This window comes from Harpegnathos saltator, unplaced genomic scaffold, assembly GCF_003227715.2.
Source record: "Harpegnathos saltator strain DR-91 unplaced genomic scaffold, Hsal_v8.6 scaffold514, whole genome shotgun sequence".
Classification (NCBI taxonomy): Eukaryota; Metazoa; Arthropoda; class Insecta; order Hymenoptera; family Formicidae; genus Harpegnathos; species Harpegnathos saltator.
Window position 1 is genome coordinate 495,610 of NW_020230332.1, and position 16,094 is coordinate 511,703.

Genomic DNA, 16,094 nt, shown 5'->3' on the forward strand with positions numbered 1-16,094 from the left:
GAGCTGCGCGGCATCTCGTATCGCACCTTCCCGCGGCGAGTTTTACGAAGAGCGCCGTCTTCTTTTTTCTCTTCTCTTTCCCTCTGCTTTTTTCCCCGTCTAGCCCTCTCCCGTACCTCCCCTCTCGCTTCGTTACTTTCACTTTTGCGACGCGTTACTTTGAAACTACACCTCGAGAGTAGGATGTGGCCGCGCTCGATCTCGTATTTTGTAAGCCGCCTTCGAAGCCGCTTACGAGATCGCTCGCGAACGAGAGCTGGACTTTTGAGCGACGAAGGCTTTAATGGCGCTGTCGCAATCCCGACGGTTGGAATTCTGCTTCTACGCCGATGCCGCGGGTGCTGTCGAGGTCGGGAGACCGATGTCGAATTTTTTTACATGTAACGCTGCGCAAGCCGTCGTCCCACCTTGACGCTGCGAACGATCTTCCGAGAGTTCTCGGCAAGATTCGCAGGATCAATGTGGGACTCCAAATTTTGTCTCGGCTTATACTCGTGCTTCTCGCGATACTTTCAATATCACTCACGTACGTACATGTCTCGAAACAAAAATGCAGCGAATACAGCAGGGAGGGAGTGAATAATGCGCAAACGCCGAGGAGAGGACGATTTCAGTGACGATGGCAGTGATGAACGCGCTGCAGGATCAATGTGGGACTCTAATTTTGTCTCGGCTTATACTCGTATACTTCTCGCGATACTTTCAATATCACTCACGCACGTAATGTCTTAAGACAAGAATGCAGCGAATATAGCAGGGAGGGAGTGAATAATGCACAAACGCCGAGGAGAGGACGATTTCGTGACGATGGCAATGATGAACGCGCTGGGCTGTGACTCAGATCGTTTTTATTCTCAAAGCTTTTATGCACATGTAACGATCAACTGTAACAATACTATTCCTGATGATCGCAAAGGAGGTTTCCTTTTTTCCTCTCTCTCTCTCTCTCTCTCTCTCTCTCCCTCTCTCCCTCTCTCTCTCTCTCTCTCTCTCTGTCGAGTACACACCGTCGCGATATCTACGCGATCTACTATTTGTCCCCTCGATATCGCGCTCTTTTCTCTTCCTCTCATTTGGTTTGCACAATATAAAGTAGTCAAGAATTAGATGGCTCTCTATCGTATATATCATACAGAGAATATATCTATCGTTCTTACTCTCTCCCTCTCTCCCTCTGCCTCTCTCTCTCTCTCTCTCTCTCTCTCTCTCTCTCTCTCTCTCTCTCTCTCTCTCTCTCTCTCCTAATCGAACGGCGAGCCTCGTGAAAATCGCTCGTACAACAAGTCGTCTCGTAATACTGCTCGAGTTACCGATTCCCGGCTGAATCAGTGCGAGCGCGAATCGTAGAATCCTGCCGCGGGAACGCTCATCGTACACCCACGCGAACATCCTCGGGACGGGACGCAGCTTAAGGATAATGTTCCGTTAGTTTGCGCTTATGTAAGACCAGCGGTCCGAGCGGTCGCGTTAACACGCGTGTGCGACACGCAAAGAATCACCGTCGCGAAGCCATCTGGCTCCGCGTCTCGTTTTATCTCTACAGCTTATGGATCGTTACAGTCGACTCTATCTTGGCAATATAGAATTACTTCGAAGATCATCGAGAGGTCAGATATATCAGGACTCGCCCGCCTAATACTTAAAAATCTTCCGCATCCGTCTCTCTTTCTCTCTCTCTCTCTCTCTCTCTCGTTGTCCCTTAACATTACGATCTTACACATAAACATTTCTCTCTTTTTTTCTTCTCTTTTGTCGAATAGTGAACGAGACCGCGCGTAATCAAGTGTTTTTCTTTATGGGATACGTGAGTCTTCTTACGTGGTACGCAAATAGGAATTCCCATTCTTAGAATTATATAATATTCGAAAACTAGTCTCTCCTCTCTCTCTCTCTCTCTCTCTCTCTCTCTCTCTCTCTCTCTCTCTCATCCTCTCCTCGCATTCTCGGAAACCCGTGTGTGTTCTATGCGAACGATACCTGCGCCGTAATTCTCTCTCTCTCTCTCTCTCTCTCTCTCTCTCTCTCTCTCTCTCTCTCTCTCTCTCTCCCGCGTGCGCGTTCGCTCCGTTCTGCTCGATGAGAATCGAGAGACCTCGCCGGTCCTGCGATTTACACGGACGAGGACTCGCTCGTAGGACGCAGACGACACCCGATCCGGAAGATCATCCGAAACGATATCCTCGGCTGACCTCCGGAAACGGGGTGCGATCGTGCCGCGTAGAATCCGACTCCTCGCGAATGAGAACGCGTAGATCTGCGGACTCGCGTATCCTCCGAGTGAAAGAGACGAGCGTATTGCTTCGTGTAAAGCTGGATCCTTCACTGTCCGTCGGCGGCGGACAGAAGTCCGTCGATCCTCCGTCGAACCACACATTCTTCGATTCTTTCAGAATTCACGGTATATATCGCTTCAGCGTCACGTCTCTCCACGATCGTTTGCTATCGGGAGGAATATTTCACGGAGGAACGACGGACGTCGGTCTGTGAACGGATAGCGTGACGAGCAGCCTGAGCGGTACAAAGTATAAGTATCTACCAAAAAAGGACACAGTCGTCTGTCTCTCTTTAGAAACTTGAGAAAGGTGAATACTGACGTTGTCACGCGCTCGTCGCGACGAGACGCGGGGAATTTGATTCGACTCTCGGGCGAGGAGAGTCCGATAAAGAGTCCGTTTATTGTGTGCGCGAGTCCTTTCGATGCGGCGGCCGAGATTACGCCCCGGCGGCGGCGATTACGACGAGCGGGCAAGGAGTTGCGCGATGCAAACACGCTAAATGCAAAACGAAAAGCTTTCTCTCGGTTTCTCTTCTCCTCTCCTCGTTTCTCTCTTTCCGTAGCCTTTCCGTACGACATGACACGACACGACACGACAGAGCGCCACTGCAAGTCGATACAAGTCGTCGAGGAGCTTCGCGACGACCAAGGCGACTTTGTGATTTAGACGGGCCTCGCCGCGACGCGCACGCGACGTGCGAATGAGAAGAAATCAAAATTCTCGGGAGCGACGCGAGCGTCGAACGCGGCCGCGCGCCGTCTCGCCGCGCGATTTCCAAATTGATATTCCACGGTCGCTCAAGCACGCCCCGAAAGCGCCGTGGGAACGTCGCCCACTCGGAAACAATGTCCGTGAGCGCGGTTTACAATGCGGACGCGCGGGCGCTACGCTAGTAAAACTCCGCTGAAAATTCTCCTTTCTCACGGAGGAGCTACGTCGACGAGCGCGACCGACCAATTTTACTCCCACCGGCCGTAATTCTTCTTCTTCCTCCTCCTCCTCCTTCTCTTCTTCTTCTTCTTCTTCTTCTTCTTCTTCTTCTTAAGGAAAGTACATAGTAGTAAACGTTTTTCTCGGCTGCATTAATTTTGCTAATTCCCTCGGCTAATTATTTCGACGTTGCTTAGTCCCATACGTTAATGACAGACAGCGAAGCTATGCATGTCAAAGTCACGCACGATATACAATTCTCTCGAGCGTCTCTCTCGATAATCGTATGTGTGCGCGCCCCGCATCGTATCCAGTAATAATCGCTACGACACACACCGAGACATTGCGACATGACGTGGTCGAAAGACCGTGATCGTAATTATTTACAATCGATGATATGTGACGAAGTAAGCGACGTAAGGTACGCACGGTACACGCGATTTTGCAGCAGCCTGATTCTCACGCAAGCTCGCTCATCTGCCGATAGTACACGCTCGCGCTTACGAAGTGGACGAAAAACAAGAGGAACAAAAGAGAGAGAGAGAGAGAGAGAGAGAGAGAGAGAGAGAGAGAGAGAGAGAGAAAAGAAAGAACGAGCAAGTCGACGAACGTGGGACGAAAGGTTAACGGACGAAATGAGAGAAATGAGAGATGCACAATATTTTATACAAATAAATATAAAACATATATTTAAATTAAATGCCACAAAATATCTTGCTCTGCGGTAAATCCGTGAAAAAGGTCCAAGTGCAAGATCCTATACGCATACTCGGGCTCCTCTCCGCGTGAAGTTACATTGCCGGACACGACAGACAGGATCGTCGCGTCGTCGTGTCGTCTCGACGACGCGATTCCGATATACCGACGTGATACCGCGGGACGACGACGTATCGCGATACGCCGATCGAAATCGGACCAACATCATCGGGGAAGAGGGGGGGCTGGGGTGGGAGAAGGGGGACCAAAAAAAAAAGAAAAAGAAAATCTGTACAAAAGGGATCACGGACTCGTGCGCGTAGACTGAGCGCGCGCTTCTTCGAGGGGCTGAGCGAGAGTTGACATCCTGGCAAGCAGCGCCAGCGATCCTCGTCCAGCTCTCGACTGCCGTCGAAGAGGGCCAGACCAGGACAGAGCCCGCGGAAAGTGGAAAGGAAGTTCGGCTGTGCCTCCTCGCGTCTTCCGCGCTCTCGCGAACAGTCTGCGCGTACAAGTCCGCGCACAAGAGAGGGATTCGCCGAGGGTGGTCGATGACGCGCGGCGGCGGCGAGCACGGCGCCCGTCATCGCAGCCATCCTCGTCCCTCGATATCGATACGATTCAGTCTTAATGAATTTCTACCGCCGCATCTGCGCCACCGCAGTTTCCCGCGGCTTTCCCTTGGGAAAGATTACACGCTCGGAGACGCCGGCAATAAGCTTCTCTCCCGTCGCGCTTCTTCTGGTCCTTGTCTTTCAACCCCCTCGCGTCGCGAGGTGAAACCGCCCTTGGCTGCCTGCGCGACGAATCTTCTCCCTCTCATCGCATGCCGTTAACATTCATCGATATATTCGATTGCGATGTCACATCGCAAATATCGTTACAATCGGCGTATACAATAAGAAGCACAAGGGAATTGTCTCGTTCTCTACGACAGCCACCGGCGATTGCGGAGGGGAAGGGGGGGCGGGGTGTGCGTGCCGGAAGTCTTTCGCGGAACGAGTGCTCGCGGACGCGCGTTTTCACGGAAACCAACAATTATTGCTGCGAACGCGCTCGGTCGTCGTGAATCGTACACGCGTTCTTGCTCCCTCCTGCTGGATCGCTCAGGTAGGGCTCGCGGGACTACGAGGAGGAGGAGAACGAGGAGGAGGAGGAGGAGTCCAGTAGAAGCCGCCGCTTTCGGCTCGACCGCGCTCGTTTGATGGTGTCGCTCGAAGTGCAGCCGGCGTTGAAAAACGCGCGCTCGGCAATAAATATTAATGGTGGCGCGCGCGTACACTGACCTTCAAAACGGCCCGAACATTTTTCACGAGATGCAGCTGATGTTGAACGACAAGTCTTGATTTCCGATAATTTCGCAGAAACAAGTCCCGCCGTTGAGCCATCAGTACTGCGCTCTGAGTCGCGTGGGAAAGCGGAAAGAGGGTTCAAGCCGTTTGGAGACATCATCCACGTGGATTCTCCGAGAACGAAAGGGGAAGGAAAAAGGACGCGTGCGAGTGGGCAAAAATGAGGAGAAAAATATGGAAAAAAAAAAAAAAAAAAAAAAGAAAATCAATCTTGCGCGCGTTTTTAGCGTTTCGCTGCATCGCGTGCTCGTCCGCGGCTTGCAGCCGGCAGCCGAGTCTCCTCGCATCGCGTTGACATCGCGCGAGTAAACAAAAGTCGCGAAGCCGAGTCCAGCGTTAAAACGTGCCGACGACGGTGGCACGCTCCCCTCCCCCCTCTCCCTCGTCATCAGTCGTCGCGCGCGTACGATTGTCGTATCGAGCTCAGGGACTACATTTAGCACTGAACTCGCCGTCGTCCGCGAGGCATTCGCGATCGTGGAGGCGCTCGTGGACACGAGCTCGTCAAGTTCGTGTCGCAATTTCAGCGCGCGGTTTCCGTCGCGCGGTTCCCCTCCTCCGCCTCTCGCTCGTCCGACAGGCGAGCGCGCGCGGGCACTCTTACGACTAACGCGCTAATTCCTACCCGCGGCCGCGCGGCTCGCAGATTGCTCTTACACGATTTATGTACAGGTTATCACGGTTTCAGGTAAGTCGAGGGAGGATCAGCGGCGGCACGACACCGCGACGACACGAGGAGCGTCGCTTCGTTTCGTACGAGAACAACGCGTCGTCGCTCCGTCGCCCGCCTCGTCAACGACGTGAGCACGACTCGGAGAAACGGATCGTCTCCCCCCCCCCCTCCCCCTTCACCTCCGGCGCGAGAGGGTGGCGATTCTTTTCTTTTCCTTTCTTCTTCCTCCTGGGGGCAAGGCGAGTGCAACGCGCGACCTGGAGACGTTGACTCAGGGGGAAAGAAAAAGAAGAGAGAAAAAAGGAGGATACAGTCACGCCGCTACGTTCCTGCCGGCGAAACACATCTAGACACATGTACACATCGTTACACCCTACTAGATAATTATCAGTTAAATATCACAATCTATGATAAGAAGTTTGCGTATGCGCGCGTGCGCCTGCTTCGGCTCGTCCGCTCGCCGTCGTTCAGCCGTCGTGGAAACTGCAGTGCGCGCGAGATGTAGAAATCAACGAGAGCGCGTAGAAAAATAAATAACTGTCTCGGGCGAATCAGCCGTGTGTAACTCACTAATCTGTCTTGTTCGGGTCCGCGCGCGGGCCTACGCGGCGGTGTGCCTGGCGACCATGCGTGGAGATCGATCGACGGATGTTTGATGATGGAGAAAGAAGAGATCGCACGGCGATCTCACGAGAGAACTTTTTCAGCCGATTTGTTTCTTTAACGTTCGACCGACTGGCAAAAGTCGTCTCTGCTCGCGACAAGTACGGCCGTGGGTCCCGCGGCGATCGCGCGACCTTTCTCGAAGTTTCCTCGGGAGGGACGAGTGACAAGGTCCCATCCGCACACCTCCGGCGCTCGCAAAGTCGCATCGTGAGTCGCACGCGACACTCGCCGCTAAGCCCGCTCTGAGGAAGAAGTTGTACAATCATCAGCCTGATCATCCTCAGCGCTTGGATTAGCGCGACGATCGATCGATGCCGCGTAGGCCGGCGCGCGGACTACCCGCATCGATAAATTCGCGTATCCGCAAAACGGAGGCGAGTGCGACCACTCGCCGCCGTCGTCGAAGGGGCAAGCGGGCGGGCAGACGACGAGCGGCCGGGTCCGCCGCGTTCTCGCGGCAGCCCATTTGTTCGCGACATTTGTATGCGACGTAAATATACGCGCGGGCGTTTTCAGAGAAACAAGTTAGCAGCCGCGATAGCGTCGCGCTCGATTGTTCCTAAGGGCGCGATGGCCGCTCGTCCACCGACCAACCCCTTCGACCTCGCACGCCGGCGAAAACGCAATTCGCTCGCGAAAAAATTCGGTCTCTCTCTCTCTCTCTCTCTGTACCGCGTATGTATAATCGCACAGCTGGTCTCGCCGCCTCGTCACGGGAGGTACAGCGCACGGAGACCAAGACCAAGCCCGCTCGAATCAGTCGCTCCGGCTAATTTACGATTTTCTAGCATGGCCCTACGACGAAAGAGAACCGATGAGTTGAACAAAGAAAAGGAGAGAGAAGCGGATACAACGTTAAATATATATATATATATATATAACGGCGCTTCGTGTTCGGAGAGTACACACACACACATGTATATATATGTATACGTTAAAGGGGTAAGAGATCGTGATCGATAAAAAATATATATGTACATGTATATGTATGTATATGTCGTATATACAATCGAGGCTCGCTCTCTCGTCCTGTCTACACGACGTCCGCGCTTCCTTTCGCAGGGGAAACAGCCGCCGAACGGCGGGCCTCTCTTTCTTCTTTCCTCGCTACTTCGCTCTCCCTCGCGAGAAGAAACCGCGCGTTGCCAACGGCGGACGCTGAGCACGAGCGATGCTCAGTTAAACGCTCTATGTACAATATGAGACAAGTGCGATCTGCGGTCTATTTACAAGATTTATACGCACACACACAGATCCGATAGAAAATGCGCCGCGCACGGCGGCACGCTGTGCCGCGAGAATAATTCCTGCGTGCTGGATTTCTTACGAACGGTCAGTCGAGAAGCGCCTGCGGATCGGACCGACCAAAATCGTAGCCGCTTCTCTTCCTCCTACGTTCGATAAAGTCTCCGCGCGAAACTGAGCGACACGCGCTGCTAATAATTTAAGGTGTTTCCTTCTTTTCCGGGCGATTTTGCAAAAATTTAGATATCTCAGAGGGATCTCCCGGACCTCCGGGGTATCCCTCGTTGTGGCTTGATGCGTAAAAGTTTTGGTGAAAAGTAAAATCTTAAAAAAAAAAAAAAAAAAAAAAAACAAAAACAAAAAGGAAAAAGGAAGATCCATCATAATTACAAGATTGCATCAAGATTGCTCATGACGATGCACTCACACACGACTTTGTGAGATAATTCCGCTTCAGATTACTGGAATTTATTAAAAATCACAAATCGAATCACTGGTCGGTTAAGTATCGGCTAACGGCGAGAGACTTTCTGAAATCGCTCAAATATCGCACGAGACCGGAATTTCCCCAGTGCGAAAACGCAATCTTTTCTACATGCCGAAGAGCACCTAGAATTCACGCACTGAGGACTCGCGACTCCCGTGGTCGAACGGTCGTGACGCACGTCGCTGCGAAGAGGCCCGAAAGGAATGTTCCGCGGCGTCACGACGTTACCGTGCGCGGAAATTTGTCTACTCGTTATCACGGACTTCACCTCATTCATGCGGCTACCGAAATATATACACACACACACACACACACATTCTCTCTCTCTCTCTCTCTCTCTGTCACTCTCTCGCTGTCTTAATCTCTTTTCCTTAACCTTACGTTACAAAGCGAGTAAACGGGTATAGGATATACATCGGAGCGAGCTACACATCGAGCCGTTCCTTTTCTTTGTGGAGTTCCTTGAGGTTCAGGTACACGGCCAGACACGCGACCGTCATGAGCTGTCGCTCGAGGATCCCCTAGCTCCTGTCTCTCGACGCGCCACAGCGATCGACGTGCTTGTGATCTGAGGCTGAAGCTTCATGCTACGCGATACTACACCGCGCGACAGCGGCTGTCCATCGAAGGTGATACCGCGAGGAGAATACTCCGCGAACGAATGAGTTCGGCTTCCGTGTTTCGGCCAAGGGATCCGCGAACGACGTCGCCTCGTGTAGCTGAAGCGTGTACGCCAAGTCTCGTCGGTCTCGTTGCAACGATGAACACAAGAACTTTCCCTCCTCGAGCTGCGGACGCGATAATACGGATGTTGATGATGATGACGATGATGATGATGAAGACGGCGGCGACGGCGACGACTAGGATAACAACGATGACGATGAAGATAATGATGAAGAAGAGGATGACGACGATGACGTAAGCGGCGGCGAAGAGTGTCTCCAGGAAGAAAGGAGGTAGTAGTAGTAGTAGTAGTAGTAGTAGTAATAGTAGTAGTAGTATCATCAGTAGTAGTAGTAGCAGACGAGCGCCTACGGCGCACAGTCCTCAGCCCGGGGTGGGTGGGGTCTTGTGTCAGTGAATATTGAAGTTGTACTGCTTACGGCTGGACGAGATACGGAGCCATCGGCTGACAGCCAGCGGCTCCGGATGACAGTTCGACCATGAGATGTCACCAAAGTGCGAATATGGCGACGAGGTGGTCGTGGCCTCGACCTGGATCGACGTCGTTGTGGTGGTGAAGTCCTGCGAGGACTGGTAGTCGTGCGACTTGTGCCTCTTCTGTTGCCGCGACGACATGATCACCGGGCTCGCGTGATTCAGCCGCTTGCCGTTGATCTGACTGGCGTGCTGCTGCTCCAGCTGCTCCACCGGCTCGAACAGGTTTAGGCTCGACAATGACGCCTGCATTTGATAGCTCCTGGCCGACTGTACAGGTGACTGCGAGTGGCTGTTGGGCCGCGACATCGCCTGCATCACCAGCTGCGACTTGGTCTCCTTGGCGTAGACCGGGGAGTACATGGTGGCGGAGATGGTCTCGGTGTCGATGTCCATCGGAGTCTCGCCCTCGAGCACCGTGGCGACCACGGCTGGCGGTTGCACGCAGGTGGCTGGCAGTGGCGCTGGTACGACCGGCATCGCGGCCGTCGTGGTGCTCGGTATCAGGGTGGCAACCGGTGACTCCTCGCTGTTACCGGGTAACGGCGACAGCGACGGCAACATCACGGATATCGGTGCCATCATCGAACTCGGCTGCTGCTGCGACGTGTTGCTGGCCACGGCAACGGCGGCTACCGCTGCTGCGGACGAGTTGACCAGGCTGGACTCCAGGCTCTGTAGCTCCTCGGCATTGGCGAAGTCCTCTTCGAGTTTGGTCTAAAAAAGAGAAGCATTGGCGCACTCGCGATAAGTATCGTGGTACTCCCTCGTAGCCGGGAAAAAAGATGGCGTTTAAGTGCCCAAAAGAAACCATGCCTTACAGATTTAGTGGAACCATGCGGGGCCAGACACCGATAAAGCAAATCAACAGCCTGCAATAACAAAAACAGAAAACAAGTATCAACCGACACCCTCTTTCTGCTAGCGCGCTAACTTCACCGGCTCACCCGGATCGAACCACATATTTCTCGGCGACAATCGTTATAATTCTTTCTTTTGTGTCTTTATTATATCGACTACATGGTGTTTCTCGTCGTCGTTTAAAAACGCCCGACGACGTTTCAGTTGACGTTGACGAGAGAAAACCACGTATTTCAAGCCACGCTCTTGTTTCTCGGGGCGAGAAATGCTCTCTGAAATTTATGTCTTCTAAGACGCGTGGCTCATCGTAAAAGAACGCAACAATCAACCGATTCTACCCTCATGAGGTGAGACTTGATCGTCGCGCGAGCATCGAGAATAATCCGTGAAGAGGTGAAAATCGAAACTCGCCAATTTCAAAGTAATGACAACCAGACACAATGAGATATCGATATATCGGTACGGGCTATTGAGTTTGGTATCTGGTTTTATATCGAAGGCACACGTAGAGATACCCGCGAGACTCTCTCTCTCTCTCTCTCTCTCTCTCTCTCTCTCTCTCTCTCTCTCTCTCTCTCTCTCTCTCTCTCTCGCGTTATCGCTCGATATCAGAGATATCGGAGAACCACATGAACTGCTCTGCCCGAAAGCGCGAATATTCCTTAGCGTCACGGTTGATTGATCCGTAGGAGTCTCTCAGAGTTATCAAGAATCATTACGACTACAGCAAACGACATTTCTACATCACCTTCTTCTTCGCACAACCCAGCCTCTCAATCAGCCCGATGCCGTGACAATACGCAAGAAATGAAAGTTTCAAAGCACAGTACAAAATAAGAGTAGAGGAGCAATATCATGCACATTGTCTCAAACTAATCGACAGGTCTACTATCACTTCGGCGGAGAGTGAGGAAATCGCGACTGCCGGCACTTTACGTTTGCCACTGCCAAACATACGACAGTTGTCAATCTTGTCTGAGTCGTCCTCACTCCGAAGTTACTTCCTCGAACGAAGCTACTTCTCCGCCTCGGACCACACACGGTCAAGCCAAAACTTTCATTTCGTCGCTGCGCCAGCAATCCTTGTTGCCTCATAAGCAAGGATTGCTCGCGCAGATCAGATCAATTCCTCCGCTCGATTGATCGACTTGGAAACTGATCTTAACAATAGTACGGCAAATGAAGAGAATTCACACCGTGGAGACACTACAGATACCAATTGTCATCGAAAACGACGTGTGTGTAAAGGGATGAGATATATAGAAAGAGAGAGAGAGAGAGAGAGACAGAGAGAGAGAGAGAGAGAAAGAATTGAACAAAATTGGGCCAAAACAATTACGAAGAAACAGAGATATAGACAGATAGACAGAGAGAAAGAGAGAGAGAGAGAGAGAGAGAGAGAGAGAGAGAGAGAGAGAGAGAGAGAGAGAGAGAGAGAGAGAGAGGGAGGGAGGGGGAGAGAGAAAGAGAAGAAACATAGATACTGTGTCTTTACCTTTGGCAGTGGGTACGAGTCTGGCAGCGATAAAACGGGTGGTGAGCTTGGCGCTTCCGGCTCGACAGCGGATACTGGAGTATTGGGAGCATGGGGATTCAAGCTGGACGCGGCGACAGAGGAGACAGTGACGGTGCCGGAGACCGTCATTTTGGTCGCCGCGCGACCACTGCCAGTCGGCTGCTCCTTCGCGGCGCGGTGCTCCGCGAGGAGCTTGTCGAAGGTCTTGCTGCGACCGACGACTGTCCGGCGGAGCGAGACAGTGTGTGCCTTGCATGTGAGCGACCTCGTGCATGGCTTGCCGGTCTCCTCGTTCCAGACGCCGCAGTGCCGGTCGGGGTCGTACTCTCGGTCTTTGAGCAACGAACGGTCCGCTTTAAGCCTCTTCCGCCGAGGCTGGCCGCTGCTGGCGACGACCGGGCTTTTACTAGGACTGGGCGTGCCGACGGAAGAGCCGGTAACGTTGGAAGGGGTCGTCGTTTGGACCGTGATCGACTCGAGGGGCGACCGGGGCGACGAGGAGATCGGCAACGAACCGCTACCAGCGGAAAGGCTCGCCTGCTCGACGTTGCGCTTGACGGCCGTGTGGTTCAGCTTCGTGCTCACGTCGGCTACGGGGATCGTGGGAGCCGGTGTTTGGCTTTTCTTCAGCTTCGACACCTTGCAGTAGGGGATTTTCACGGTCGGTTTCACGGTCGGGGTCGGGGGTGGTGGGAAATTCGCCGTGCCGGAAGGATGACGACTTTCTGTGGTAAAATACAAGGTGCGTGTGTTTAGTCTGATCACCTGGAAATGCGTGTATAACGTCATACTGACGTTTGAAGATTTCTAAAGTATAACGTCAATAGAACACATCTGGAAGTTACTGATACTGATTATCATGTTTGTAAAGTTGTATATCGAATTTCCTCCATATGTCTTAATCTAGGAGATATTTTACTGTACTAGTACTGAGCTCTCTAGTTATTCTTACATCTACATTTCTGATTATGAATGATGCAACACTGTGCGAAAGACTAGATTATGCATCGCAGCAAGAGAATATGTAGATGCACAAGTGAGTATGCCTAGGCTGGTGAAGCACAGATACATACCCATATGTTGAATGAGGGCTTGTGGCTTCACTATGGCATTGCAAATCTCACATACCACTCCGTAGAACAAATCTCTCTCTGGACAGAAGCCATATAGGTCAATATCTGGAAAAGCGTTCAATTGGATTAGCATTATGGCAAGTTTTAGAGAGTGGAAATAACAAGTAGTAAGACTGTTTACATGTATTATCACTTTAAGATGCTACTGATATTGATATGGGCTAGCAAGTACCTTCTACGGACAGACGTGTGACTGAGCTTGACGGTTGGGCATCTGTCTCTTCATCACCTGCAACATGCAATATATTTCTGCAGTAGCGATACAGACTAGGAATAGTAAAACGAATGTCTTAGGAAAGACAGTACATTTTACACACACACACCGTGGTGCACATTGTGTGACCACAATATGACATAACACTCTCTATTGATACATTGTATTCATTGACATAGTCAAGCAGCATTGAACTCCCAAGAGCAGATTTAAACTGGACAAGTAATCTCTCAAAACCCCACTCTCTACTTGAATCATGTTCTATCTTAGACTATCCATTTGAAATCCCTTCCCTGAACTAGGTGAGCCCGACTCTCAAGCAGAAATGTGAAATAAAGGACACAACTTGATGGATGGAACTGAGCTTTATTTCCTTTACATATCTCTTGTATACATGCATAGTCACGAGCGCCGTTACAGAAACTCATTCGGCTCGAGAGAAGGAAACGGACAGGCGACAGACTGTCTCTCGTGAAAAGAACGCGATGTGAGTCTAAAAGGCGACCCGCTCACGACGAGTCACTTGTATACGCGAGTGCGTAATATATGATGTTGACAGCCGCCGACATGATTCCGCGACCCTCTGTGTCTGTCAACATCAAAATGTACGCTCGCGAAATTACATAATTATCAGTCCTGAAAATCATTCCCGAAAATTCGCTGAGGCGGATAACGGCGCAGACAGGCCGTCGCCGCCGCCGCCGTCGTCGTCGTCGTCGTCGTCGTCGTCGTCACCGCCATCGTCATCGCCATCGCCGCTACCATCGCTCTCATCGCTCCCCTCGTGCTCGCAGATACATCATCATTCACCACCACACACAACGACACCCCTTCGACATCACCGCCCCCCCCCTGCGCGCGCTCGCGCGCCCCCGCCCGCGTGTCGCGCTGCCGTTCGTCGGCCGGACAAAGGAGCGTCGAAGTGAGGTTAGGTACACGGCGCCCTCCGACGCCCGTCGCCGTCGCGGTCGCGGCCAAGGCGGCGGCGGCGGACGTGCGGGGTGGCGTCGCGATGGGCAGATTGAGCGCACTTACTCAGCGGCTTGTCCCGTCCGATTCTTTCGATCCAGCTGGACCACGGCTGGCCGTGAAAGAATGTTGGGCTGTCACTTCCCGACATTGCCAGTGGCGCTCGCGTTCTCAGTGAAACACGGCGCTGTCTCGCGTGTATATAGCGTGGCGAGAGTGTTTTTTCGGGGACCGCCGGCGGACTGCTTGGACTGTCAGGTGCGACTCGACGCGCTACCACGCTCTCGCTCTCGCTCTCGCTCTCTCTCTCCCTCTTTCCTTCGCTCTCACCGCGTGTGCGTACCGCGCCACGGCCAGACGCATTTGTCGCCTCTCCTCCTCGCTCGCTCGCTCGCTCGATTCCTCCCTCACCGTGCGTCCTCCGTTGAACCGAGCACGCGTCGTCGTCGTCGTCGTCGTTGTCGTCGTCGTCGCCGTCGTCGTCGCCGTCGTCGTCGTCGTCGTCGTCACCGTCGTCGTTGTTGCGAGGGAGAGAGAGAAAGAGAGAGAGAGAGAGAGACGCGTCTTCTCAGACGTGGGTCTCGTCTGGCATCTTGTCGCGCGTTCGGGTCAACAAGCCGCCGTTTCACCACGACGTTCTCGCGCGATCGAGTCGCCGTCCCGTCGTCGTTTCCGCGTGGCTTCTCTCTGCCACCAGTGCACGCACGCACACACACACACACATACATACACACGGACGCACCGCCGCGTCCTGCACGCGCGCACGGCGAACACTGCAGATCTGCGCGCCGGTATTGGCCACCGGTGACTGACGTCAGCGGCTGCCGCCGCCACGGACAACGTGCGCAGCGCACGCGGCCAATCGCCGGACAGTTGCGCAAAATGATGCGCGTGGGACATTCGCGTGTTGGCTGTGCAGCGTGTCGGACATGCGGCAGCCTCCACCGAGCTGATCCGCGCTGCGAGGCTCTGCTGCTGCTGCTGAGTGATTGTTTCTTTTCGATGGGGAACGACGCTCGATATACAGGCTGTCTCAGAAATACCGGACCCCCCGGGATAACTTTGCAGGATCAAATTTTCGTGAAAAACTTTAAGCACAAAGGTTGCAGGAAATCGAGTAACGGACTTGATGATGACCTTGAATTTGACCTTGGCCATGACGTCCCAGGTCATTTGGAGGTCAACTTGAAAAATTTAAATGGGAAGCCCTATTTTTTATTACACTGCTTTTTGCTACCAATTAATTTGAACAACTTTTGTCTAAAACATTTTTTTATTTGCCTAATATTTTTTGAGATATTTGAGGAAAGCTTGATAACTTTTTCAATATGTATTCAATACTTACGATATCTGGCTAACTATTTGTCGGAAGAGAAAGTGGTACGAGACTTTCTTGCTTTATTTAGTCTGAAGAATATATCGTTACAGTAGTGCCGTGATTTTTGTCAATTTGATGATTTCGAAATTTCCAAAAGTCGTAATTTCCAAAAGTTGTAACAATATATTCTTGAGATTAAATAAAGCAAGAAAGTCTAGTACCACTTTTTCTTCCGACAAATAGTTCGCGAGGTATCGCAAGTTGAATATTGAAAAAGTCATCAAGTTCTCCTCAAATATTTCAAAAAATATTAGACAAATAAAAAAATGTTTCAGACAAAAGTTGTTCAAATTAATTGGTAGAAAAAAAAAAAAACAGTGTAATAAAAAAATTGGGGTTCCCATTAAAATTTTTCAAGTTGACCTCCAAATGACCTTGAACGTCGTGGCCAAAATCAAATTCAAGGCCACCATCGAGTCCGTTACTCGATTCCCTCCAACATTTGTATTCAAAGATTTTCATGAAAATTTGACCCTGCAAAGTTATCCGGGGGGTCCGGTATTTTTTAGACACCCTGTATATCGATGATACGCGCATCAT

At 51.8% G+C, this 16,094-nt stretch overlaps 1 protein-coding gene across 3 annotated transcripts; it reads right to left on the reverse strand.

The window, feature by feature from the left end:
* Positions 1-831: 831 nt before the first annotated feature.
* LOC105181142 (ataxin-7-like protein 1) lies at positions 832-15,706 on the reverse strand. Of its 3 annotated transcripts, XM_011137724.2 has the most exons (6): positions 14,243-15,706; positions 13,166-13,222; positions 12,934-13,038; positions 11,840-12,585; positions 10,305-10,355; positions 832-10,200 (listed from the first exon to the last, which is right to left on the reverse strand). In XM_011137724.2, the coding sequence occupies exons 1-6, from the start codon at positions 14,325-14,327 to the stop codon at positions 9,400-9,402; spliced, it is 1,845 nt and encodes a 614-aa protein (XP_011136026.1). In that variant the 5' UTR covers positions 14,328-15,706; the 3' UTR covers positions 832-9,399. The 3 variants fall into 3 exon arrangements, with proteins under 3 accessions (XP_011136026.1, XP_025158589.1, XP_011136027.1); XM_025302804.1 differs by lacking the exon at positions 10,305-10,355; XM_011137725.3 differs by lacking the exon at positions 14,243-15,706 and having other exon boundaries at positions 13,115-13,183.
* Between the last annotated feature and the right edge of the window lie 388 nt (positions 15,707-16,094).

What these genes read in the sequence shown, in the direction of transcription:
- LOC105181142 (XM_011137724.2), bottom strand. Translation starts at nt 14,327, where the DNA reads ATGTCGGGAAGTGACAGCCCAACATTCTTTCACGGCCAGCCGTGGTCC. An exon ending in CACACGTCTGTCCGTAGAAG is followed by an intron (nt 13,039 to 13,165) that starts GTACTTGCTAGC and finishes ACGCTTTTCCAG; the next exon opens with ATATTGACCTATATGGCTTC. An exon ending in ACTCGTACCCACTGCCAAAG is followed by an intron (nt 10,356 to 11,839) that starts GTAAAGACACAG and finishes TTGTTATTGCAG; the next exon opens with GCTGTTGATTTGCTTTATCG.